This window comes from Onychomys torridus, chromosome 3, assembly GCF_903995425.1.
Source record: "Onychomys torridus chromosome 3, mOncTor1.1, whole genome shotgun sequence".
Taxonomy (NCBI): Eukaryota; Metazoa; Chordata; class Mammalia; order Rodentia; family Cricetidae; genus Onychomys; species Onychomys torridus.
In genome coordinates, this window is record NC_050445.1 from 35,145,758 (window position 1) to 35,173,421 (window position 27,664).

The 27,664-nt window shown below is 47.5% G+C and overlaps 1 protein-coding gene across 1 annotated transcript; it reads right to left on the reverse strand.

The window, feature by feature from the left end:
- Positions 1–290: 290 nt before the first annotated feature.
- On the reverse strand, positions 291–16,136 carry Stra8 (stimulated by retinoic acid 8). Its single transcript, XM_036181849.1, has 8 exons — positions 15,945–16,136; positions 11,074–11,149; positions 10,545–10,629; positions 8,235–8,441; positions 7,192–7,477; positions 5,172–5,245; positions 3,119–3,230; positions 291–365 (listed from the first exon to the last, which is right to left on the reverse strand). Exons 1-8 carry the CDS (start codon positions 16,134–16,136, stop codon positions 291–293), a joined length of 1,107 nt encoding a protein of 368 aa, XP_036037742.1.
- Between the last annotated feature and the right edge of the window lie 11,528 nt (positions 16,137–27,664).

Genomic DNA, 27,664 nt, shown 5'->3' on the forward strand with positions numbered 1-27,664 from the left:
CTCATGGCCTGGGCCTTGGCTACACATGACAACTCCCCCTCCACCCCTGAGCAGGGGCACAGTGGGTGTGTGTCCTGCAACAGACTAGCCCCTTACATTCAATAAGCCCAGAAGACCAACTTTTGTTATGCTTCTCTTAACATTTTATAATAACCAGAAATGAAGAACATCAAAAAGGCTTCTGGAAACAGCCTTTCTCAAAGAGGCTTGGAAGGCAAGGTGGTGTAACCTAGCAATCCAACTTGAAACCCACCCCCTCCTTCAGCCCTCTCCTTCCCAGCCCTTCCGCATTACAGGTCATCGTCATCAAAGGTCTCCAGGCACTTGAGCAACATCATTTCATCATCGACTGCAGGATCTGGTTCCTGTGAACGAGAGGCTGAAAATTAGGATCAACCCATATCCAGGTAGATAAGAAGGTCCCAGCATCCCGGGTGGGCTCAGCTCTCCAGTCTACCACTTTCCACCTGCAGCTTCAGGCCAGGTAGGGGGCGTGGTCAGTTCCATTTTAGTTCATCACAGCATCCTCTGACTTCCAGGAAGGACAGAGAAGAATGGGCTTTTGCCCCATGCATGGAATTTCCAGGCACCCATAAGAGGGGGAAAACCTTAAAGCTTTATAAATACCCATCTACAGAGTCTGGTGACCTACACTGTGATGCAACCACCAATGGACCATGCGGCTGGCTTTAAAGAAAGGAATGCGATGGGCTTTATCTGTGGTACAGACTGTTAGGAAAAGAGCCAAGGGCAAGGCCCTGTGCATAGTAGGCAGCCATTGTGTTTGGAAGAACACATAAATATCCGTAGACAGCCTTGGAATGGGTGTGCAAGAAACTGGTTGTGGCAATTGCCTCTGGGGAAAAGCTCAGGATAGTGAGCAAGGACAAGGGCAGGAGAGAGACCAAGATTTAATTGAGTATCTTTTGATACGTTTTGAATTTCATACTACGTAGATATGGCGCCTATTATGAAAAAACACTTAAGAACAAAAGGGAAGACTGCTAAGTGTTTAGTATTTGGTTTAGAATATAGTGTTTAGCAAAGGCTTCTCATTCTTTTCAAAGATGCCAGGTACCCTCTCAGGACTTTCGATTGTTTCTTCCCTTAAAATTAATTCCAGGTTTTGTTTTTTTTTTAATTTCCTTTTCTCTGTCAAGCAGAAAGCAACCCCTTCTATTTGGTAGCCCTGCAGATCAGGGTTAATCCTTAGGGATCCTAATACCAGCCAACCATCTAACAAGAGCAGGCCCTGTTCCTAAGGGTGATGCCTAGATGTGGGATTCCAGCTCTGCACACCCCCACCTCTACCCCTCCTCCGGAGGAGCCGAGTACTGTCAGAACCATCACAAGTTGAAGCAAGGCACAAGAGGATTCTTCACCAGAGCTTCCAGAAGCAGCCTAGTCCTGCTAAACGCTTCAGTTCAGACTTCTGGCCACCAGAACTATGGCGTGAATCTGATTGTTTCAAGTCACTATTTAGAGACTGCAGTGGGATGCCCACAGAGTTTCATTTTTGTACCCTCCCATGAAGGTGACAGGGCCAGCAGAGAGTTGGAGGTGCAACTTGGAAGAGAGTGAAATTTCCCTTTACACACTGGTCTACCCACAAGTCTGTCTGCACTACCACTTCCAAAACACAACTTCTAAGGTCCCATCCTCATTACGCTGAACAAGGACCCTGCAGTTACCAGGAATCTGAATGGCTAATGGAACCTCAAGGTGGGAGGGGTAACGTTCAAGCACTCTGCCTAGTGTGGACTCCTAATTTCTGTTCTTTATTTCTGCCATGGAGGTTGAATCTGTATTTAAAGTCTTGGCAAAATACACTAACTACATCCAACAGAGTGGGGCAGCTGCTATGGGATGGGCGTGCAAGGATTGGTGGGAAACAGAGAGTGGACTTCAGGGACAGCTACTGACCCTGTGGGGCTGAAAGTGGTGTGAGCAGGGGAAAGTGTGGAACCGGTGAGACTCAGGCCAGAGTACACACACCTCTGTGTACGGGAACCGTGCCCTCGTCACAAATGTTTGCCAGTGCTATATTACTGTTTTAAACAGACAGCTCTATCTTGTTTGTTTAGCCAAGAAAAATCATGGCTGTGCATCTGGAAGGACCTGTCCTCTGGTGGTGTAGACACAATCTTCCTCCTCCACGAGAGTTTCAAATGGCCTCCTAACCAAGGCTCCCATGACTTATGTCACCATCAGCTCTAGTGTCAGCTTTCAGGAGAGAATTTAGCCTTCAAAAGATCCAAAATACTACCACAGTCACAGAAGACTGCAATAGCTTAGACAGTACTCATGGGCGACTGCTAGGAGCCAGCCCCTGAAAGCTGGCCCTGCTTCAAAGGACTCCTGTGCAGATCTGTGTTGTGGAATATTAGTGGAAGATGTGTGTTACATTGATTTCTGTGGCAGAACATTTGATGATGCAAAGATGTATTGCATTCTTTTATGTTACATTTGTTCGACTCTATGAAACTGTGTTGTTTTGCCTGTCTAATACACCTGATTGGTCTAATAAAGAGCTGAATGGCCAATAGTGAGGTAGGAGGAAGCATAGGCGAGGCTGGCAGGTGAAGAGAATAAATAGGAGGAGAAATCTGGGAAGAGAAGATCAAGGAGTCTGAGAAGGAGAAGGACACCAGGGGCCAATCACCCAGCCACACAGCCAGCCACAGGGTAAGAAGTAAAGAAAGGTATATAAAATAAAGAAAGGTAAAAGCCAAGAAGCACAAGATAGATGGGATAATTTAAGAAAAACTGGCTAGAAACAAGCCAAGCTAAGGCCAGGAATTCATAAGTAAGAATAAGCCTCCGTGTGATTATTTGGGAGCTGGGTGGTGGGCCCCTAAAGAGTAAAATAAAAAACCAATGACAGATCTGTCCTGGAGGGCACCCCTCTGCCTCTTCCTTCAGTTCCCTGGTGTCTTCCATGTACAGGAGACACTGGACTGAAATTGAACAACCTTGGAGCAAAATAGCGAGCCTGAAAGCCCCCTGAGGTGGTTGGAGTCATGGTGGGCTAGAGTGCCTTCCCTGCTAAAGGACCTCTTTTTTTTTTTCTGTCTTAAGGGCGTTGTGCAGAGGTCCTGCTGTCCCCACTCTATCTTACCTGGTTCAGTGGAGTGTTAACGCAGCAGAGGCCTTTAAAAAACTCGATGATCTGGATGTAGAGCTGAAATTTCTCCTCTGGATTTTCTGGGTTGCAGTTGGCAAACACAGAGCTGACAGCAGAAGAAATAGAAACCATGTAGAATCCTAACCTTTCATCCATGCCCTGAAAACTGGCTCACTGTGCAAACTTTAAGCACCCTGCTGAATTCTTGAGTAGCCCAGGGCTGTTCCTGGAAAGTGTGTATGTACCACCTCACTGAAATGCCATGTCTGGCAGGCCTGGAGAGTGTGTATGTACCGCCTCACTGAAATGCCATGTCTGGCAGGCCTGGAAAGTGTGTATGTACCGCCTCACTGAAATGCCATGTCTGGCAGGCTGGAAAGTGACTGTGGCAAGCCTGCTGCATGGGTCTTAACACAGTGTTCTAAGCTGTGACCTATTGAGTGAAGGGCTGAGAGTCCTTCTTGCTCTCAGTCAGTCCCCTGCAGCAGAGCTCATGGTTCTGGGTCCTGAGGCAGCTCAGGGTGTTCACAGTGTGAGTTCAGCCAGGTAGCGGTCCCCACTCAGTACTTTTCCCATGGTTCTCAGCTTTGAGCAAATAGCAGTTCTATTTAGTGGGCTCCTTCCTCTCTATCTTTAGGGGCAGCCCTGTGTAACTGGTGCCTTGTAGTACAGAGGCTGTGAGTATCGTAGGACAGGCCTGCCTCGCTTCTTCCTGGAAGGGTGTTCCAGTTAGCCTGGGAATCCTTTTCTATGGAAGGCAGGAAAAGACATCTTAATAGGTATGTTTTTGTTTGGTTGGTTTGTTTGTTTTGTCTTTTCAGTGGAATAAGGACTTGACAAGTATATGCTGGCAACTTTGTGACAAAGTTGTTTTTTCAACCTAAACCCAGCGCAGAAGAAGGAATGTCAGGTTCTAGCCATTTGCTACAAAATTTTCCTCCACACATAGGTGGTTTGGAAAAGCTCACATTTCATAGCTTCCTCACAATCCCCAAGCTTGGTGAGAACTGGGTGAGAGAGGCGGAACAGAGGAACTAAGGTGGGTGTCCAGGCAGTCTAAAGCTCTGCTTGAAGCCACCCAGGCCATGGCTTCCAGTACTTCTCAAAGCCCAGGCTGCCACTGGGAAGACTGTTCACTCTGATCATAGGGATGTGGCTGACCCCCAGTCCCATGTCAAAAATCTTACATGCCAGGCATATTTTTAGCCACAACACCAGTCAAGACCACAGCTTCTCAAACAGCAGCTGCAGAGCTTCCATTCTGGACTGTGTCACACTGGGAAAAAAAGTCCCCCAAGATGCCTCTTGCTTTAAATCTTTCCAGATCCCATTTCACATCTTCCCACCGTGGTGCAGACACCCTTTCCTCTGCTCCTCCTTCCTCTGTTTCCGCCGGCCTCCCTCTTTGTACAACTTAGAGATCCCTTCAAAAGTTTATTCCTAAGTTGTCCCAGGTTCTCTGTGCCACTGCCTGCCTCATAGGCCAAAGGGCAGCATTTCCCTCAGACTTATATTCTGATACCTAACCTTAGGAATGATGGGAGGAATGATCAGGACTCTTAGAAAGAGGACCTACAGAGATCGGTTTACACAGAGAAGGTGGTCTCTACAGGGAACTGGCCTCCTCCAGACTTCATCTCTGCCCTGACCAAGAAGTCCAGCCTCCAGAACCTTGAGCAGTAAGTGTCAGTTGTTTCTAAGGTATGTTGTGCAAGGATGGACCAGTCGTAGGGCTGTGACTGCCCAGAGCAGGCACAAGCTGGACCAAGACACATGGGGGAAGCAGGCAAGCTGATAACTGGGTGTGTGTCAGCCTCGGGCCAGGGAGAATGAGTTTTCTCCTCTGGAGGGTATGGTATGTGTTTGTCTGTGGGATGCAAAAGAGTAGCTGCAAACATCTTATACACACACACACACACACACACACACACACAATACAGTCTCACACCTATATGCATACTCACACAACTTCATATATGTACACCACACACTCATCCAGATGTACTCTCATACCCACATACACACCTTCTTAGATCACCTTCCTCACCTGATGTTAGACATATGCTGAGCCTCATTCTTGTCCAGGAAACTGGCCACGTCGAAAGCATCTTCAAAAAGGACCTGAAAGAAAGCATAGCATCGCCTGTGTCAGAACTGTCGCTGCTGTCTGCTGCATGCCTGGGGCTGCCGGGCCAAGAGCAGCACACAGGCTCTTTCTTAGCGACCTGTACATCCGAAGCACACACGTGTCACACCTAGCCCCAAACTCAGAGTTTCTGCTCAGTGGTCTTCTCAGGGAGGGACTGAGGGAGGAGAAAGAGCTGCAGGCCGTTACCCTCTCCCTTCTAAAAATGGCAGCAACTCAGACATGAGAGGCAATGGCCAAAACCAAGCCTCAGTTTACAGCCAGGAAAGGCCCAAACCATCCAAACCTCCCCAGGTGGAGATCTATTCAAGTCTACAGCACACACCCTGATCCCATCCAGGGCAGCTGAGTACAAGGGAAGCCTGCGGCGTGACTGGCTTCTAAGGCCGGTCATTCACTGGCAAAATCAGCAGGTACTTCTCTCAAACTCTCTCTTACAAAACAAGTCACAACTGCTACAGTCCAACATCTGTCCATTCCAAAACTCTTTAATATCTTTAGTTTGGGCTTTAAGGGCTGGAGAGATGGCTCAGCGGCTAAGAGCACACAGGGCTCTTGCCAAGGGCCCAAGTTCAGTTCCTAGTACCTACCCTAGACAGTTCACAACAGCCTCTAAGTCCAGCTCCAGGGGATCTGACATCTTTTCAACTCTGTAGACACCTGTACTCTCGTGTACACACACACACACTTTCATAATTAAGAATAAAATAGTAAAATTCTCCCTCCTTCCTCCTCCCCTCCCCTCTAATGTGAAGACATAGCAAGAAGAACCTAGCCAGATGTCAGCATAGGAAGTGTGGCTTTCTCAGCCCCCAGAACCATAAGCCAACAAATTTGTTTGTTGCTAATTTCCCAATGCAACAGTGCGGCTGTAGAGCTGCTGCAAGAATTACATATGCATGTATGTATGTATGTGTGCATTATGTATGTATATGTGTATATATATATATGTGAGACTCAAATACTTTGACAGTATTAAAGGTTGTCTGCTTCATAAAAGAACTTCATGAACATTGTGGGAGTTCTGAACCAGGAAGAGGTGAATTAAGAATCACTGAGTAACTATCCCGCCAGAGATACTCGCTGCTGGCACACTGACCTATTTCTCTGCTGGCATTCCTTCACTGTGCGATAAGACAAAATCTACAATGATTAATGATATGGGACTGCACTTCCAATGTAGAATCTTGTTGTTTACAAGTTTTTGATCCTGCTTTTTCTGAATTTAGATTCAAACAGAGTGTTAAGTGTTCAAACAAATGTGATTTAGACTTCTGATTGGGAGACTTAGCAAAATAAAAATACAGGGAGCCGAGGTAAATTTGAATCACAGATTAGAAGACTTAATACTTTTTTGGCATAAGAAGGCTCCAGACAGTGCAGGGGAAAGGCTTGAACTAAGGGTGTGACTGGACCTGCTTCCTTTTCATTGGCACCCACTTACACTGGCAGCCACCCTGAGGGGACCAGAGGGGTTCGCTGGCCCTGATTGGGTGGGTGCTGGCGGGTGTGGCAGGGGCTCTCACTCCTACCCAGCATATGGCATTCTTTCCCAGAGGGCGAGCATCTGCTCGACAGTCTCCCTCAATTTGCCCCCGGAACACAAGCCTTTGAGACTTTGGCCATCCAGCTAGTTTTCTGGACACTTTTGGTGTCTTCCCTGACATCCTGACATCCCTGTTGTCACTTCAGAGACAATCTGGAAAGGGGCCATAGAAGGGCCTGTGCTCCCGTCTCTATCAGCTTTATGTTCCTTCCCACAGATAGAGAGCCCCCAGCTAACTGCATGTAATGAGTCCACACATGGCAGGCCGCTCACTGTCCTCACACACACAAAGCCCTCCCATGAGTCCCCCACTGAGGGGCGTTAAGAAAGTCGAGGCAAAGGACCGCCCCCCCCCCCCTGCCCCGGTCTAATCACCTCTTCTGGGGTGGATTCCAGTGAGCAGCTGGCCCCTTGGCTGTCCACCCCGCTGTCCTTCACACTGCTTTCCACGCAGGCCAGTTCTAGACAGGCCTCTGTGAGGTCCGAGAGGCTGCTGCTCTGCTGCTCCCACACCTGCAGGAGACAGGCCTTCTTCTCCTCAGAGAGGGTCTGCCACAGGTGGGAGATGGCCGCAGAAACGATAGGGAGTGTCGCTTCCTGGGGGGAGATGATGCTGTTCATGGTCAGGAGATCCATCGTCTGCTTGTAAAAGTTGAGGTACCTGGAACAGAAGAGGTGTGTCCCTCAGACCTGTAGCTGGCTCCTTATGATCAGGCCCTTGGTTTACCGACAGCATAGTTTTGTCTCTGCCTTCCCCTGGCCCCAGGAATGCAGAAGTCATCTTGAGGGCCACAGGGGACACAGATTTGCCTTTCCCATTTCTTCTGTTCCTAAAGCTCTCTGCCTGTGGAAGACATGGCTGAGTTAACTCCCCTCACTATGGAACATTCTGAGACTATGAAGTAGCTGGTCTGCTACACTCCTTCAATTTTGGGCTTGAAAGACTCAGCTATGGAGTGAACCTCCCTGTCTCCAGTTCACGCCTTGGGAAGCCAACCTTGCTGCTGGAGGGACTTCAGTCTGTGGAGGAGGTATCTGAGTAAGCCAGATACTATCTTTCTATGAGTGCAGATGTGGACGGGTTCTCTACCTCCAGAGGTAGACTTCAGAGGTATGTATGTGGTAGAAGGAGGGTGAACACTAGGAATTAATATCAGCCACCCTCTTTCCCCAGGGACCTCAGATAAATGCCAATTCTCAATAAGAACAGTGGATCTGCTACAGACATGTGACTTTAACAGTGTTTGCAAAGCTCCTCAGCTAGTCTCCATCAGGGTGCTCCCCACATGGAGATCCTGTAGTCTGGTGACTTGGGACTTGGTCTGAACCACGCATGCTTGGAGGCCACCACATTGTCTGTCCCCTTCCCCACAGAATCTCCCCGCGTGAGTAAACCATCCCACCTCCATTGTGCACACCGTTCAAATTCCAGGAGATCTGGCAACAGACTGTCAGAGGACTGTGAGAGATCCACTTTTTTCTCCTCTTCCTCTTCTTCCTCCTCTTCCTGTTTCTCCTCCTCCTCTATCTCTTCATCATATCCTCCTTCCTCATCATCCTTCCCAGCAGCCCCAGTGAGGCACCATGGGGGGGAAATGTTCTGAGGAAAACCGTTGACGAGTATGCTGGGAGAGAGTACAGAATGGAGAGTGCTAAGCAAACACTCTCAGTGAGCACAGCCACAGAAATTCGTGACACAGTTTTACTGACTGTAGAGGTAACAGTCAAGTAGCCCTTATGAATACAAGATGGGCGTGCACCATTTGAAATTCAGTCAATTTACCACATCCACAGGCTACAGAGGAAATCTCATAAGCTTATCTCATTTCTCTGTGAACAAGAACGTGACAAAGCCTGTGTGGAGGGAGGCTGGAGGGGATTTCTTTCTTCCCGACATGCTTTTTAAGGTCTTCACAAGGTATAACTTGATTTTTAATAAACTTTCCCACTAGGCTATAATATAGCTAATATTTAACATTATATTGATAATTTAATTAATATTAAATACTAATTTAGCCAATAATATATATTTAATAATTATTTCCCATAGGGTATAATATACATTCATTGTTTAAGAATTTGGAAAACAGGACTGGACCGATGGACCAAAGGACCCGGGTTCCATTCCCAGCACCCACATGGCTGCTCATGACCATCTGTAACTCCAGTCCTGGGAATCCAGTCTCCAGGTACACTGCAGGTGCATGGCACACAGACAGACATACAGGCAACATACCCATACACATAAAATAAAAACAAAACAAAAAATTCAGGTATTTGACTTAAAAATATAAAACAAAATTTTGGAAACCAGAGAAAGAAGTATAGAGAAGAAAAATAAAGTTCTAAGTGTCCACACCGAAAAACAAACAAACAAAAACCGTGAGCAACAATGTCACTTCAAGTAGCAGATTTTGGTAGGCTGTAGCAGCACATAGTTTGTAGCCCTCTTTGGGATGCGTAAACATGGCTTGCACTCTGGGTCTCCTCAGAGGCCAACCTGGACATCCATCATGCCATTGGAGCCATCTCCAATGGGATGCCATAGGGCCCCTGGAGAAAACAGGGGCCTGATGGTTGCCCCTCAAGTCGAAGATGTAGTCAGAGCCACTCTGGAGCCTGTGGGTTCCGTGCGTGGGGAAGGAAATCACGTCATATTTTGACAGCAATGCAGAGTGGAGACGATTCCTACCCAGCACTCATGAAAGGCACAGGCAATTAGCGTCTTCAATGTAAAACTCAACTTCTGTTAGAGTTTGGATATGAAGTCCCCTCCCACTGCTCCCCAAAAGTCTCATGTCTCTGTGGGTGACACTATTTTGGGAGTCCTGGAAACATAAGATTGTAGGGGCTAGCTAGAGGAAGTAGGCCACTGTGGCGGGGCTATGGGGGTGTCTCGTCCCCGGGCCCTTCTTAGCCCTCTCTTTGCTCCCTGTCTTCTGCGGGGAAGTAGCTTTCCCCTTCCACACACTCCTGCTGCTGTATCCTGTTCAAGCTCACGAGGCCAAGCAACTGTGGCTGAACTCGGCAAGTGAGCAAAAGAAACGCTTCCTCCTTGGAGTTGTCATCTCTGGTATCCGAGTCCCATGACAGAAAAATAACCACCAATGGAACAAGGAGAAAGACAGTCCTCAAGCCAGCCTCTGCTCGAGTCTGACCAGGACACCAGTGGCGATTCTCCCACACCTGTAACACCTCTTTCGCTAAGACACCATGGCTGCTCTGGCTAGGAGAAGTCTATTGGCTTGTTCCATGAGATTTGAAAAGGCCAGGATTGATTGGTGTTTTCCTATAAACAAAGCTATTAGTTGATATATATCAACTAATATATATCATATCACACACACACACACACACACACACACACACACACACACACACACATACACCAAGGTACATGGGTAAACTCCACAATCTCATTTCTCTAAGGCAGTGTGGACAACTAAAAACACCAGATGGGTGGATAGCCCTTAGAGTTAACATGACCTTTCTTTGAGAGGGGAGATGATAGAGTTTCATGCTTTTCTGTAATTTTCTGATTTCTGTCATAAGTGTGGATCATTTAGGAAGAATAGCCAAGCCATGTTATTAATATAAAGGAGAACAGAGATCCCCCCAGAAGGAGCAGCCCTGATAGCCTTGCTTACTGTAGGCTGCTGTACCTCTGCATTGAAGGCTTCCAGAGAAAGACAACAGGCTCCCTCCTCCTGGTGCCTGCCAGGCCTTACCTGTCATCCTCAGAGTACATTCTGGCATATTCTTCCTTAACCTCCTCTAAGCTGCTGGCATTCCCATCCTCCAAGTTGAAGGACCCTATCAGGGAGGAGAGGGAAAGAGTCATAAAGAGAAAAACGGACCCTCTGGGTCTCTCCTGCCTGTCTGGTTCAGGGAGCCTATGGAGGGGGCACAGAAAACCTTGACCCTCCCTGGGGTAGAGAGTGCAGAGTCCATTTCCCACTTCTCCTCCAAGACATGAGGGGAGATCTCTGGTCAAGTACTGGTTTACTTCCTCTCTGGTCTCTAAGGCTGAGGTCAGATGCCTTCAGCAGTGTCCCGTGAGGGAACTCATCAAACCCACACAGCCTGGGGACCCTTGCCTGAGCTGTCAGGCTGTAAGTTCCCAGGGATGGGGCAAGTTAGGACCCAAGCACAGTGCCTGTTGCTCCTAACATGAATCTGCCGGTGTTACACATGTAACCCAATCTCTGCCTCCAGTGGAAAACCTGAGCCTGCCTTCTCTGGGGAGGGGTCTCTTGCCTTTGAGCCTCAGCAGATTATCCAGGGTTTGTTCCAGTTCCTGAATGTGGGTCTTCGTCTTATTCAGTACCTGCCACTGGGGACACAGACGTTGTTGAAAAGACAGCCTTTCCCTGCACACACTATTTTCTTTTATGGACCCAGGAAACCTCTTCTCAGTCTGAGGCCACACTCCCTCAATGCAAAGTCCCATCCTGGGCCTCGTCCGTGGTGGGCATAGGAGGTCTGTCCCAATGCACAGAAGGCATTGAGATGCGTTTGCATTCTAGAAATGGATGCTTGTTGAAATACCAATGTATTTGGAAACAAGTTGTGTTTAGAAAACCACTGCTGTGGTTTGGATGTCTGTCTGGGCTGCTAGCGGGTGGGATGCTGTGATAAGGAGGCCCAGCTGGCTGAATGTCAACTACAGGCGTGCACAAAGGCCCACTAGACTTACGCTCGAGCTGTGGCCATATGTAACTCAATATCCTTTCCTCAAAATGTTTATTTGCTAAATTCATATTCTTCACATAGCTAGGCATGGTGGCATATGCCTATAATCCCAGAACTCAGAAAGTAGTCAGGAGGATATCAGGAATTCAAGGTGAGTCTCATAGTGAGTTCCTGGCCAGCTTAGGATACATGAGACCCTGTTTATCAAAAATAGAAATGAATAAAATAAAATAATTAAACACTTTTTATGTGATCCAAGCATATTTCATGTGATCTAAAAATAGTAAATTTTCTGTGAATTTGAATTCAGAAAATTTCCCTTCCTCCCCTCCCTTTGTGCTACACACCCCACCGTCCTTGTCCTGGGACTCACGGCTATACTATCTGTCAGAGGACCAGGGATGCAAGGCCACTCTGTGGTCAGAATCTTGGCTGGATCTTAGGACAAGATGATGCTCCAGCTACTCTGGTCTAAATGTTTGTGTCTTCCTGATACAAATGTCGAACCTAGGTTGGGGATTTAGCTCAGTGGTAGAGTGCTTGCCTAGCAAGTGCAAGGCCCTGGGTTTGATCCTCAGTTCCACAAAAAACAAACAAACAAACAAAACCAAAAAACAAATGCTGAACCTAACCCTCATTTGGAGGTACCCCAAGGTGGTGTTTTTGAGGTCATTGTCATGAGATCAGACCCTGCATGTATGAGACTAATACCCTGAGAAAAGAGGCCCAAGGGAGAGTGTTCACCTCTCCCACATGAGGACACGGCTAGATTGCTCTTTATGTGACACAAGCATGCAAGACACTAAGTCTGCTGGCACCCTGAAGTTAGTTCAGCCTGCAGGGCTGTGAGCAATGCATTTCTGTGGTTTAGACATTTCCAGGATACAGTGTTTTGCTCTAGTGGCTACAACAGTCTGTGCTAGTGATCCTGGCATTCTGGTCCAGAGCCAGTGGCCTGTCCTGGCTCCGTTGTCCCTCAGCCCTTCCCTGCATTCTTTTTCTCTTTGTTGGAGGCCGGGTCTCATGAAGCCCAGTATAAACTCAAACGATTGTGTATCCAAGGATGACCTAAACCTTGTGATTCTTCCAGAATGCTGAATTTACAAGTGTGCACCACCATGCCTGGTTTATAGTGCTGGGGATGGTACATGCTAGGTAGACTCTCCACCACCTGAGATACACGTCTCCTTGTATCCCTGCTGCATCGGGGAAGCCAGACACATTGGTCTTTTTTTTTTTCTAGAGTATTTTTTTCATTTCTATTTTTTAATATATAATTTAATTTTGTTTTATGTTCATTGGTGTTTTGTCTGCATGGAGGTCTGTGTGAGGGTGTCAGAAGCCCTGGAATTGGAGTTACAGACAGTTGTGAGCTGCTGTGTGGGTGCTGGGACTTGAACCCGGGTCCTCTAGAAGAGCAGCTAGTGCTCTTAACTGCTGAGGCATCTCTCCAGCTCCTCATTTCCACTTTTTAAACATTTATTTTTATGATGGGGGTGTCCCACGGTGCCCATGTAGAAGCAACAGGACAATTTTCAGGGGTCCTTCCCTCAGTCTACCATGTGGATTCTGGGAATCGAACTCAGGTCTGTAGGCTTGATGGCAAGCACCTTTACCTGCTGGGCCATCTCTCCTGCCCTTTAAATTGCTTTCAGTAGACCCACTTTCTTAGGACTGAACTGTCTCCCACCCAAACCCCACCACCACAAAGAAAAGATACGCTGAGGTCCCTACCTCTGGCAACTGTGACAGTGACTGCATGTATGTATGTGTGTATGTGTGTATGTGTGTATGTGTGTATGTATGTATGTATGTATGTATGTATGTGTATGTATGTATGTGTGTATGTGTATGTATGTATGTGTGTATGTATGTATGTGAATGTATGTATGTGTGTATGTGTGTGTATGTGTGTATGTGTGTGTATGTATATGTATGTATGTGTGTATGTCTGTCTGTTATGTCTGTCTGTCTGTATGTATGTATGTATATGTGTATGTATATGTATGTATGTATGTGTATGTATATGTATGTATGTATGTGTGTATGTGTGTATGTATGTATGTGTGTATGTATGTATGTGTGTATGTGTATGTATGTGTGTATGTGTGTATGTATGTGTGTGTGTATGTATGTGTGTATGTGTATGTATGTATGTGTGTATGTATGTGTGTATGTATGTATGTGTGTGTATGTATGTGTGTATGTATGTATGTATGTGTGTGTATGTATGTATGTGTGTATGTATGTATGTGTGTGTGTGTATGTATGTATTTATGGGGGGAAGGGTAACTGTTAAAGTGGAGCCCTTTGGGCTGGTCCTGATGTCCCATGGAAAGGAGAAGTGTGTACAGAGACAGAACAGCGAGACAGAGAGAGAAGATGACAGGAAGGCGGGGTGACGTGGACGTGTGGCTGGAGTGGCGCCACTACAAGTCAAGGAACGGCAGGAACTGTTGGAACGAAGATGCCAGAACCTCGAGGAGGCATAAAGGATTCCCCTGAGGCTGTCAGAGGGAGGGGCAGCCTGGCCTTGGATTCCCAGCCTCCAGAAGCACCCCACCCGTGTATGCTGTCTCGCTGTGGCAGCCTTGGGGAACTATGAGGACCTCGTCACGCATCACTCCCACAGAGCGACTGTCTTCATGCAGAAGCCCACATCATCCCTCAAGTACCCAAGAAAGAAATACAGCTGGGTCCCCAAGCACTGTGGCCATGCCATTCAATGCAGACAGTTAAACTTTTCAGAGTCTCAGTCTCCTGGTCTGTAAAATGGGAATGATGTGAGCAGTGATGGGGGAATAAATAACTCAGTTTGCTGGGAAACAATGGTATGAATGTCTGATGGCACTGCTCATCGAGACCTGTGAGGAAGCCATTAGTCTCCCCTTGTTTAACGGGTGTGGTACCTGAAGGCCAGCAGTGACTGGCCTCCCGTTCACTGAGACTGGTCAAGAACCATGCTCTTACATGCTAAAGCAGGAAGTCCAAATTTTGGGGGTGCATATGGTTTGTCTCTAAATTTAGCTGCACTCCTTACACTGTAAGCTTACAGCAAGGCCCGGATGCCCGTTTCTGTCTGTCTGTCCTGCTAGTCTGTGAACACTTCTGCACTAGTCACTGAAGGGACGCTAGGTTTCCACGCCCTTCAGAAGCACAAGCTCATCTTTATTCAGTGGATGACAACAGAGCCCTGGCCTGGGGAAAGCTCTGTCTCCCGCACCTGCATCCTGAGTTGCTGAACTTGGCTTTCCTCCACAACTCACCAGTACCCTTCTCCAAGGATAGGTGGGGGTCTCTGTGGGATTCCTGAAGCTGAAGACTGTACAGGTGCCAGTCAGGGCTTTATACAAAATGGTCAGGTGCCACCTTTTAAAAATTTCCACAGCAGCCTGGACCTACTCAGGAGCTTGTCTGTGTCGTCCTACCCTGACCCCAAATGAGAATCCTCTGGGAAGTCTATGAACAGGAAACCTTAAAAGTTCATGGCTGCTGCTCTGCTGAAGGTACCATCCCTGGAAGGAAGCCCACCAGCTGGGAATAGAGACCAGATTACAGAGAGTTCAGAGGGAGGCGTGGAAAGAGCACCAGGCTTGGGGTGGGCACACAGCTTCTTTTTGGCCTTGTCTTCTACTCCGGGAGGTCAAGTGTCTTCTCCCTCCCCCTTCTGTTAAGAGGGCGAGGAAATACAGGTCTCTCCGCTGTGACCTCCTGGAATGTTCCTACCGTTATGAACTTGATTTCTTCTAACCCCATCTACCGGACCTTTCTTCAGTTTCTGCCGGCTAATTAACTAGTGCATTGTTAAACAGCAGTTAAAAGGAGAGCTGAGAGAAAAAGAGCTGGGTGGTGCATGCCTGTCACCCTAGCTAGCACTGGGGAGGCAAAGGCACGCGGGTATGACTTCAAGGCTGGCCTGTTCTCTTTCCAGGCCAGCCTGAGCTCCACGGAGATGGCTTCAAACATCAGCATCAGTTAAAAAAAAAAAAAAGAATAGGGAAAGATCCATGTGTACCTGGAGAGCCCTAAGGCCTGGGGGAACAAACTGATTAATGCATACAACCCACAATGTGTGCAGATACACTGAGCTTGCACACGATTGCCAGCGTGTGGTGTTGTCCATGTACATGCATGTATGCGCGTGTTCTGGCGTGTGTGTGTGTGTGTGTGTGTGTGTGTGTGTGTGTGTGTGTGTGTGTGTGTAGATAGATGCACAGGGTCCTGGAGCATCTCGTGCATACAAACAGGACACACAAAGTCACCAAGTAACCACATATCTTCCTCAGACCCATAGTTTCCCCTCTTACGTCAGGCTAGAGAAGCATGGCTTTGACAGTTTGCCTATGGGCAGCAGGGCTGGCAATTCCAGGCCAGCTCTTTCCTCACTCTGCAGCCCCTCATGGAGAAGTGCTTCCCGCATCCCTAGGTCCCTGTACCTTTGAAGCTGTGAGATCAGATTGGGAGTAGACGGTCCTCCTCAGGTTGTTGAAGAGGCCTGCCAGGGTGGCTCTGTGGCGGGCCTGGGACAGGCGTCTGCGGGCCACTCGAGGCTCAAGTTGCTGCAGCTGTACCTCTGGCTGGGGCGCCCCTTCATCGCTGGATTGGTTGCCTTCTCCAGGGGTGGCCATTATAATCTACAACACAACATACCCCTTGTATCACAACACTGAGGAAGACAGACAGACAGAATGAAGGAGGCTCTTGAGGCAATGAATATAGCCAACAAGACACACAGCAAACCCCCGGTGAACCCCAGATCTCCTATCTGGGGTTTAGGCTTGACTCCTAAGATCACAAACCACTTATGGTGGACTTTCAGTTGAGGGGCGCTGGGACTCACCCCTGCAAGATGCCAGCACATTACAGGGACTCAGAGACATGCATTTCTGCAGCCAAGATCACACCTGAACCTTGACAGCTTGACCCTCACACCTGTTCCAAGACTTGGGTTCCACACTGTATGATCTTTCTAACCTTGAGAACTCCCTTTCTTTGGTAGAGGGAGTGGTTACAAATGGAAATAAAAACCAGAGAAACTCCGTCAAAATGTCCACTGTGGACCTGAGGATTTTCCCCTGCATATATTATTATTCCTCAGGAAGAAAGAAGAGCCATGGATATGCTACTGCCTAAGAAAGCAAGCCCTTGCATGACACTTCCCCGGGGAGCAGGCAGGGCTTTGCCGTGGCTTGTCTCTGCTACTTTGTAAAGATGACTGATGTGTCGACATTGTCACAGATGAGTTTACAAGGCAAGAGTCTTTCCTTTGGAGAGAAGATTCTGAGGCTGATATGTTAAGGGTTTTGTTCTTTTTCTTCTTTTCTCGAGAGGGTTTCACATAGTCCAGAGTGGTCTGCAACTTACGATGTAGCTGAAGATCACCTTGAACCCTGATCCTCCACCTCTACCTCCCAGGTGCTAAGATTATAGGTGTGCACTGTAACTGGTGCTATGCAGCGCTGAGGACAGAAAGAACCCAGGGCTTCGTGAATCTAGACAAGCACCCTACCAACTGAGCCACGCCCCCAACCCCTGGAATAGAAGTTTGAATGAGAGGTGAGGTCAAAGGCCTCTCACTCAGGCACTACCCATTTTACCAGCGGAGGCTCACCCCTGACACAGAGAGAGCCTCCCAGAGCTCTCTGAGCAGAGGGGCTGCATCTTCTTTCCCTCTGCACATCCGTGCTCAGTGCTGGATGCTCTGGCTTTCTGCTGGGTCCACTCTCCCCTGAGCTTAGTACAGGCAATTCGCGACATTGGCAAGAGACTGACCAACGTTAGCGTATGACAATCACTTGGAGATTCGGATCGATAAACTCAGGCTGAAATTCAGCTGCGATTGTAACCAGAGGTATGGCTTTAAAGAGGTGACTGGTTACCCAGTCTGTGACATTCCCTGTAGTGTCAGCCTTCACCGCCCAGCTTTAGGAGTGGGAAGAACACCAGAGCATCCAGACCAGCTACCTGGCATTGCGGCCTTCACCTCCTTCTGTTACTTAAGTTCTCCCGGGTCATGATCTGGGCAGGAAGCGGGAAGAGGGAATTCTCACTCCACTGAGGAGTGTCCAGCCTGGTAGACGCCCAAGGACAGTTGAGTGATCTTCAGTGTCCTCTTTGCTGGTCTCTAGTTACCCCCCCGCAATGACTTCCTGTGACATCCCAAAGATTGCCTCTCCTTATTTTTGCTATTGACCTGGAATTTTGTTTTCTGTGGCCCCTGATAGGGGCCTAGATCTCTATCTTCCTGACCAAACTTTTAGGGGGATGGTTGGGAACTTGCTATGTAGACCAAGCTGGTCTTGAACTTGCAAAGATCCACCTGTCTCTGCTACCGGAGTGCTGCAACTAAAGGCATACACCATCGTGCCAGGCTAGGCTGACTGTTTTTAAATTTTATTTTTACTTAGTACTGTTAATGTGTGAGGGGGCACACATGTGTGAAGGTCCGAGGACAACCCTATGGAGTGAGTTCTCCCCTTTCACCTTTACATGACCCCAGGGCAGAGTTTAGGTTGTAAAGCTTGCAAGGTGAGCACATTTTGCCCTCTGAGCCTGCAGATAGAACAATCATGTACCCGGATCCATGTCACTGTGATTTGTGTGGCGAGGCCTCACCCAGGAAAAACACCACAGAAATCTCCCTGGGACAGGGAAAGAGAAGGCAGGACCCAAAATGAGCTTTGGGGGACCCAGTGTAGAGTAAAATTAAGATCAGTAAGTGACTGTGTACCGGTATGAAAGGTGCTTTCTTTATAACCTAAGATAGCTTTGAACTCAAGTTATTACGGCCACAGCCTCCTGAATGCTGGTATTACAAGAGTGTGTCTGTGTCCACCTGACTAAGAAGTGAACTTTAAAAAATAAACTGTTTTAGGAGCTAGAGAGATGGCTCAGTGGTTAAGAGTGCTTGCTGCTCTTGCAGAGCACCTACGTTCAGTTCCCAGCATTCTCATAAGGCAGCTTACAACCTCCTCTAACTCCAGCTCCAGGAGCATCTTGTGCTTCTGGGGCACTGGCACACACTTGCACACACCCCCAACACCCCACCTCCACAAACACATGTACACATAACTAAAAAGAAAATAAACCTCTAAAATATTGTAGCTGGTGGCATAGCTTAATGGTAGAACACTTGGCTGCTGTGCCCAAGTGCTGCAACAAAATGAAACATAAAACCTCTTCTAAAGGTCCTTTCAGATTAAGGGTGTGTTAAGAAATCTGCTCTCAGCACTCGGGAGGCAGAGGCAGGCAGATCTCTGTGAGTTTGAGGCCAGCCTAGGCTACAGAGTGAGTTCCAGGAAAGGCTCAAAGCTACACAGAGAAACCCTGTCTCGAAAAACCAAAATAAATAAATAAATAAATAAATAAATAAATAAATAAAAAGAAAAGAAAAGAAAAGGAATCTGCTCTCAGTAGTGTATGGAGTTAGACCAGTAGAGAGTGTACAGCCTGGAACTCCAACACCAGGAATAGCAAATCATCTTGTAATACTCTTAAAAAGAAATCCAGCATTTACCAAAGATCGCTTCTTCTCACTACCCTACCCAACCCCTGCAGATGAGATTCTGCTAAGTAGCCCAGGCTGAGCCAGAACTCTCTTCCTGTCTCAGCTCCAGAGTTCTGGCATTGCAGGCGTGCACCACCACCCCTGGCTACTCTGGTTCTTTTTTTTTTTTTTTTTTTTAAAGATTTATTTATTTATTATGTACACAGTGTTCTGTCTGCATGTGTCCCTACAGGCCAGAAGAGGGCACCAGATCTCATTACAAGTGGTTGTGAGCCACCATGTGGTTGCTGGGAATTGCACTCAGGACCTCTGGGAGAGCAGCTGGTGCTCTTAACCACTGAGCCATCTCTCCAGCCTGCTACTCTGGTTCTTTAAGAGAGGAAATTGTCCCTCTTCTGCCCACTGGCCTCCGTCTTGCAGGCCACTGTCATGTCTATCACCTCCATCCCCAGCCCTGGTTTCTGCCCATCCAGAGCTGGCTTGTTCTTCAAGGCCTACTTTAAGCCTCAGCTCATCTGAGGAGCTTGCTGGTCAGACACACTGACTTCCAACTTAATCCTGTTTTCCCAACATGTAGATGAGGCCCTCGGTGAGGCCCCATCTCTCGAGTGTTGGCAGAGTCCTCCCGATGGTATAGCAAAACATGGCACCATGCAGGCAGATGTGGTCCGATCCATCACCCTTTATGCATTGCCTCTTCCAGACGGGAGCAAAGAACCCTGCTGACTTGTCCACCATGACAGAAATCTCCCAGGCATGGGGAGGAACAGAAGCAAAGATTGAATAAGGCAAGGGAAAAGAAGGTTAAGAGGAAAACACGGGAAGAGGGGAAGAAATAGCATTTTAGTTTTCTCTAACTATAAAGACTTGTTTGCATTTTAAGTGTCCAACCTGTCATGAATTCGGTTCTTATTGGGATTCACAGTGAAAGGCCATCAATTAGAGATGTGTTAAAGAGCCCATCAGAGCCAATACTGGACATTTGCTGCCCAAGAAAAGTAGTGGGAGATTAAACATGGAGCAGGAAAACCCCACTCTCGCTCAGGAAACTGGGCATGACCAGGGAAGTGAAGGCATATGCATCTAAGATGCTCCAGGATGCAGGGATGCGCTATGGAGAGAACAGTTTGAAGGACAACATTGGTTTGGTTGCTGTAGTATCGATGGCAGTGGTGGTTAGGTATTTGAGGGAGAGTCTCAAGATTATAGCTAGTCTCAGCCTCCTAAGTAGTAGGATTAAGAAGCACAGGTCAGGCAGTGGTGGTGCGCACCTTTAATCCCAGTACTTGGGAGGCAGAGGCAGATGATCTCTATGAGTGTGAGGCCATCCTGGTCTACAGAATGAGATCCAGTATAGGCACCAAAACTACACAGAGAAACCCTGTCTTGAAAAACAAAACAAAACAAAAAGTATGTGTTACTATGCCTAATGAAAATACTTATACTAATCCCAGGCAGACAGAGTAGTGGCTCACAGCTGCAATCCCAGTACTTGGTAGATGGAGGCAGAGAGACAGCCAAGAATTCCAGGGCTGTCTGGACTGCAAAGTGAGACTCTGTCTCAAAAACTCCCCAACTCAGATTGGCCACATAGATAGAGTGGTAGACTGCTAGGCTACATAGACTGACTGGGAGACTGCTTGGCTACATAGACTGATTAGGAGACTGCTTGGCTACCTATGTAGATCGATTCGGAGCCTGCACAAAACATTGGCTTTGATCTCAAACACCACAGAAACATAAAACTAGGTGGATGACACTTGAGAGACAGAGGCGAGGGCATAGACATTCAAGATCCCCTTTACCCATTCAGTAAACTCAAGGCTACCTTTGGTGATACAAGACCATTTCAAACAAGCAAATGAACAGTCTCTCTCCCCAAACCAAACCAAACCAAACCAAACCCAACAAACAAAAAACAACCAAACCAAAACAATGTAAAGGTGCCATGGAACTCATTATTTTGTATGATAACCTTAAAAAAAAATCAATTAAAAAATGAATGCCAGGCAAGACTTTGCCCAAAATAAGAGATAGGGAAAAAAGAGAAAAATCCAGGTGTGGATGACGTGGAGATGTACTCACAGACAACACAGAACCAATGTGTGTGCTATATAGGGAAAGGCAGTCCAGCTTATGGACAAGTTGAAGGCCTGAGTTATAATGCTGGCTCTCTGTTAGCCAGCCATGTGACCAGAATGGGCCGAGAAACTCCCCTGATCTTAATTTCTCGACCCGTAACAGGAGGTGAAAATTCCCTAACTAGACTGAAGTCTAAACTTTCTCTCTTCACTCGGTCACCATCAGGAATCTATCTGGAGCAAGAGCGAGCTACACGGGCCATTCACGTTCCAGCACGGAAGACGGATATGAGCACCACATCTTAAAGAATTCTGGGCCTGAAGTTCAGTGACAAAAAATGGTCACTGAGCACCTTCTGTGTTCAAAGCCCATTCATTCCGGCACCAAAGAGTAGACAAGGCATTTCAAAAGGGCCTGAGTGTTAACAGTTTCCCCCTCAAAAACTTACTGTTGAGTTACACCATAGTGGGATCAACTTGCCAGGCAGTTTTCCAGGAGAACAAAGCAAAATGGCTGCTTCATTGGTATGTTCTTCTAAAGGGCATTTTGTGACAACTCAAACCGCCATGGCCATATTTTTTATAGTATCTCACCTATAAATCAAAGCCCACTTTTTCTTTCTTTTCTTTTCTCCCCCCACCCCTTCTTTCTGACAGACTTTCAAGATGTGGCCCCATGTGGCCTTGAACACAGGCTCCTCCTCAGCCTCCTGAATGCTGCGATTAGTGATGTTCACCACCATGCCAAGGTCCAAAACACACTTTTCATAGCCAAATACTTTCCTATACAAACTCCACTTAATACTAACTAAGAACTAATATTTTACAAAGTTTCCAAAAGCCAAATGTGGTGATACATGCCTGTCTCAATCAAACAAACAAATAGGCAAGCCAACTAAACTAAGTTAAACTAACTAAATGAATTAGGTTTTTAAAAATTCCCTGGATTAAATAAAAATAAGTGGTCTCATTTTTTTCCAGGTTTCCGAAAAACTCTCAATTCTTTTAAGTTTAAAATATCTCTAGGAAACACTTGAGTGTGAGCCTTTCTTACTAGCAAACTGAAGGCAGAATGACGACATACGCTGATAATGTATTGAGGTTTCCTTGATTCCCTATGCCCATTTGATTGTGTAAAAGAAAAAAACTAATATCACCATCAAATAGGAAGGAGTTTCGGTGATACACAATCCATCCATAGGAGTCTCGGGTGACCCACACACTCATCCTCTAGGAGTCGCGGGTGACCCACACACTCGTCCTCTAGGAGTCGCGGGTGACCCACACACTCATCCTCTAGAAGTCTCGGGTGACCCACACACTCATCCTCTAGAAGTCTCGGGTGACCCACACACTCATCCTCTAGCAGTCTTGGGTGACCCACACATACATCTTCTAGGAGTCTCAGGTTGCAAACACATATGCTCTAGGAGTCGAAGATGACACACACATGCTCTAAGAGCCGTGGGTAACACACACAGACATGCTCTAGGAATCACAGGTGACACATATACATGCTCTAGGACACACACACACACACACACACACACACACGCTCCAGGAGTTGCGGGTGACACACACACACACACGTGCTCCTACGAACACAGATTAAACATTCACCGGTACGGCTACTCATCTTTATATCAGTTCATGCGTTCACGAGCACCCACTGCCACGCTCACGACACGAGAGGTTGGAGGGGACTCACCCTTAGGAAGGCCGGCCACTAAGGTTGCACCGCTGCACCCCCGCCGCTTGCTGCACCGCTGCACCCCAGCCGCTTGCTGCACCGCTGCACCCCCGCCGCTTGCGGAACACGGGAGAAGTCTCTCGAAGCCCTGACAGGTCAGTCACTCCCGACTGCCCCGTCAGGGAGTGTAAAGAGAGGCTCTTGCCTCAGGCAGAAAACTGACCTGGTACCCCAGGCTGGGGACCAATCACAGCCCTGTCACGACCCCCACAACCAATGGGGATGTGGGGTGGAGGGCCAATGGGAGCGTGGGCACTCGTGGAGACACTGTAACAAGTTGCCAGAGGATGCGCAAGGGGCGAGCTGACCTTCTCACCTCATCGAGGCGGCAAACGCCAGTCCTCACTCACATCCCTCCACTCGGGCAATGCCACCTCTATCATTTTCTGGAGGGATAGAGAAGCCACCTTCAAGGTCCCAGGAGCAGCCTCCCCATCTCAAGGAAAAGGAAGAAAAAGAAAATGAAGACGTGAGAGGGAATAGGCACAGAATAGGAGCGGGGAATGGAGGGAGGGGACTAAGTTTGCAGAGAAGAGAACCTTAGAGGTCAGATTTAAATGCAGAGAAAAAAAGGAGAGAGAATGTGTTCAGTTGTCTGTGGAGCAAGCAATAGGTTTTCTCCCGCTTGGGAGCGCGGGCGTGGGGATGGGGGTCGGACTATTCACTTTCCACCTCAAATACAGATGTACTGTTATCCCCAAGCCTCTTTCCCCCTCCTATCTGAGATATCTGTAATGGTCCCTATGCCACCACATCAGGTGGACATATTAGGAGAGCCACCGCACACTTGTGGAGCAAAAAATAAATAAATAAAAAAGCAAGCCGAATCCCCTGGAAGGAGAAGCTCAGCCTCTGAGGAGGAGGAGGAGAAGGAGGAGGAGGGAGGGCGCCTCCTGCAGTCTGACCTGAGGTGAGCTGCTGCACCACCGCCCTCCCTCCGCGGGGGGTTAGACAGAGGTCACTCACTCGAAGTAGCAGAAGCAGCTGGAGCTTTGGTAGCACCAGAAGAAGCTGGATTCCAGTCCAGGACCTAGTTCACAGTGACTGTGATGGCTATCAAGGAGCCCTCTCTGTAAAATATGCAACAGGGTGCCTTAAATTTGACCCTGGCGAGCCACAGTGTCATCTTTCAAAGGGTTTTGGTGGATGTATGTTTTCGACAACAAAACGAAAACTGCACAGTGGGCATGGTGGGGCACAGCTGTCATCATCCAGGCAACGGAGGCAGGAAAATCTCCTGAAGTTGGCAGCTAACCTGAGCTTGGAAGTGAAGCTCTTTCTTGTTCCTGGCAGAAAACAGCTGGTACATAAGGTACAGGAGTAGGACCATCGGAGACCCTGTTACCAGCCCCCTCCCCAACTAGTAGGAATCTGGTGGGTCAGTAGAGCTTGCACACTGGAAGACACTGCAGCAAATTGCCAGGATGATATGGAAAAAGGTGGTGTAGATAAGTATAGCAGCAGGTCCCTCTCTCAAAAGGTTGTTACATAAACCACAACCAAATGGCTGCTGCTTCTTACCCCCTTGGAGGCAAATTTAAAATGTATCATTTTCTTCAGGTTCTGCTTGGGTCATGACTCTCAGGTAGCCTTTGGTGCGGGTTGCCGAGAGCCCGAGGGATGTCTCTGAGGTGGTCTCCACGCCTGCATCTATGATCTTTCTCCTGGCTTTGCTCAAACCTCCCTAAGTGTTGCGGGGGCTGCTGAGAGCAGAGTGGGTACTGAGTTTGTGAACCTGTGCCTTCTAGAGCCTTGTCCTTGCTCTGGGAGGTACGAGGAGGCTTGCAAACTTTGACATCTGACCGGCCTGGGCAGGGACTTCCAGAGCCCACGCAACATCTGTCCTACTGCGGTCCTCTGAACCTGACCCCTCCTTCCGCGTGTAACATAGCTCCCCTCCTGCCCTCAAGTCCTAACAGAAAGTTTTCAAGATCCCGTGTTAGACTAACTCAGATGGCTGCTTTGGTTCCGTGCCTTTTGGCCCTGGCTTTTAAAAACAATGAACATTTTTTTTTTAAAATATGTTTTTTGTGTGTGTGTGTATGAGGGTTTTGCCTGCATGTATGTCTGGCAGATGCCAGGAGAGGGTGTCAGATTCTCTGGAGTTAGACATTTGTGAGCAGACACGTGGGCACTAATGATTGAACCCAGGGCCTCTGCAAGAGCAGCAAGTGCTCTTTTCTTTTCTTTCTTTCTTCCTTTCTTTCTCTTAAGATTTATTTTATGTATCTGAGTGTACACCTGCATGCCAGAAGAGGATATCAGACCCCATTACAGATGGTTGTGAGCCACCATGTGGTTGCTGGGAATTGAACTCACGAACTCTGAAAGAGCAGCCAGTGCTCTTAACCATTGAACCATCTCTCCAACCCCCCCTAGCAGCAAGTGCTCTTTCTAACAGCCAAGCCATCTTTCTCTAATTGGTTTCTAGCCATTTACAGTGTGGAGGCCTAAGACTCTCCATATATATATTTTTTTTATCCTGCAAACCAAATTAGAGTGACGGCTTGTGAGTGGATGGATGGACAGACAGACACACAGATGATTTAGTAGGGGACTTGGCTCACATGGTTAGGAAGGCTGAGAAACCCCAGGGCAGGGTGTTTCCAGGTTCAAGACCCTGGGATGCCAGTAGCTCGTGGTTCACTTTGTGTCTGAAGGCCTCAGAGCCAAGGATCTGTTGAAGTAAATGTCAGTTCAAGGCTGGAGTCTGAGTGCGGAGGGAGTCACTGGTGTAAGCCCTGGGGTCCAAAGGCTGGAGAGCCTGGGACTCTGATGGCCAGGAGTGGGAGGGAGGAAGAGAGGGAAGAGAGAAGAGAGAGAGAGAGAGAGAGAGAGAGAGAGAGAGAGAGAGAGAGAGAGAAAAAGAGAGAGAGAGAGAGAGAGAGAGAGAGAGAGAGAGAGAGAGAGAGAGCAAGAGATTTCTCTTATTTTGTTTACTCTGGCTCTCAGAGAGCTGGTGAACTTGACTTGGGTTAGGAAGGTATTTCTGCATATACTAGGAAAGCTGGTATGAAGGGGGAACCCACAGGTGAGGCTTACAAATAAGGTCCCCCCTTCCTCTTCCTCTCCTCCTTCTCCTCTTCTCCCCTGCTCTTTTTCGTTCTTTGACCTGTTTTTACTGTGTAGCCCAGGCTAACCTCAAACTGTAGACCCACCTTCCTTAGTCTCCTGACGGCTGGGGATATACCTTAAAACAAAACAAAACAAAACAAAAAAACAAAAACTGGCAACAAGAAAACTGCAGAGGAAGCCTTGAAGGCATAGGGCAAGCTGGGCTGATGACGTTGGGAATTTGGAGGATGGGTGACTAGTTCACATGACATCTTCACAGAACAGTGGAGTCCAGTAGCTAGGGGCCACGGTCCCAGATCCTGATCCAAGGAGACAGAAAACAGTGGGATGAAGTGGGAAGAGCAGAAGGGTAACAGTGAAGGGGGGATTCCTGGAAAAGGACTGGGAAGGGAGGAACGGAGGACTCTGCCCAGGCTACTGCAGAGGGTAGCAGCTGGATTGCAGAGGCTGGGAGATAGGGTAGATTCCCCCATGCTGTCTCACGGTTGACTTTGGCAAAGGTCTTACTACTTATTAACTTAGAAGACTCACATTGTTTCTGTAGTGAAAGTAATGCATTTTACAACCTCATAAACTCACAGGTTCAGTTAGGCTAGCCTAACAGCTTTATTGGTGGCTTGCTGCCCTGTGCAAATGGTGATTCCCTGCCTTTGGGGTGGAAGACGGGGCAATTAAGAGGGTAGCGGATTCCAACTCTGATCCCAGCCACTCCTCAGAAGTTGTGATCAGAGAGAAAGTGGTTTCTTTTCTGTATTAGTAGTAGCCAGACTGAGGCTGCCAGCAGGTTCCAGCATGAGGCTTGGAGACTGTAGTTCAGCAGTAGAGCGTTTGCCTGGCATGCATGAAGCCTCCGGCTCAGTTCCCCCACACCACTGTAAACCAATAGACAAACACAGAAATGAAAAGGAAAGTTTTAGTCCAACAGCTATTTATGTGCAAAAATTTGGGGGGTTAGTTAAGAGCCTTGCATGACTTAGTACTAAGAAATGGCTGTTATAGTCGGGCATGGCGGTTTACACCCATAATCCCAGCACTCAGGAGACAGAGGCAGGTGCATCACTGCAAGTTCAAGAACAGCCTGTTTTGTGTATGAAGTTCTGGGCCAGCCTGGACGACACACTGAGACCCGTCTCAAGAATGAAAAAAGATACAGCTCTCATGGGAAATGAAGATGCTACTATGAAATATTTTATCCACTATATTGGTAAATGATGCTGAATATATATTTGTAGTAAGGAATTTGAACAATATTAGAAAATATAAAAATTCAGGCAACACCTATAAATCTAATACCTCTATTACAGTACAGCTAATAATTGCTAATTTTTTGTGTTCATATAGAGAGCATAAGAGTATGACCCAAAGTAATGATATTGCTCCTAGGATCCGTGTCATACTTTTAATGGTGATGGGGAGGTGGCTAGTAAAATGTTTGCTGTACAGACGTGAAGACCTCAGTTTGGATCCTTGGCATCCACATGAAAAGCCAGGTGTGATGTTGCATGTCTGTAATCCCAGCACTGAGGAGGGAGAGACAGGAGGACCCATGGGGTTTGTTGGCTAAACAGTCTAGCCCATTGATGAGCTCCAGGTTCAGTGAGAGACTCCATCTCAAAAAAAAAAAAAAAAAAAAAAAAAAGAGGTGAAAAGCAACATGTGTACTTGCGAATGCTTGAATGCATGTACACACAAACATGTGCATACATAACATTAAACTTATTATTTTAAAATAACTTAATATTC

Bases quoted from the DNA above. Each gene is read 5' to 3' on its own strand.
- Stra8 (XM_036181849.1), bottom strand. From the start codon at position 16,136: ATGGCCACCCCTGGAGAAGGCAACCAATCCAGCGATGAAGGGGCGCCC. The intron at 10,630-11,073 runs GCAAGAGACCCC...CCTCCCTGATAG, and splicing joins TAATCTGCTGAGGCTCAAAG to GGTCCTTCAACTTGGAGGAT. The intron at 3,231-5,171 runs GTGAGGAAGGTG...TTCTGCTGTCAG, and splicing joins CAGCATATGTCTAACATCAG to CTCTGTGTTTGCCAACTGCA.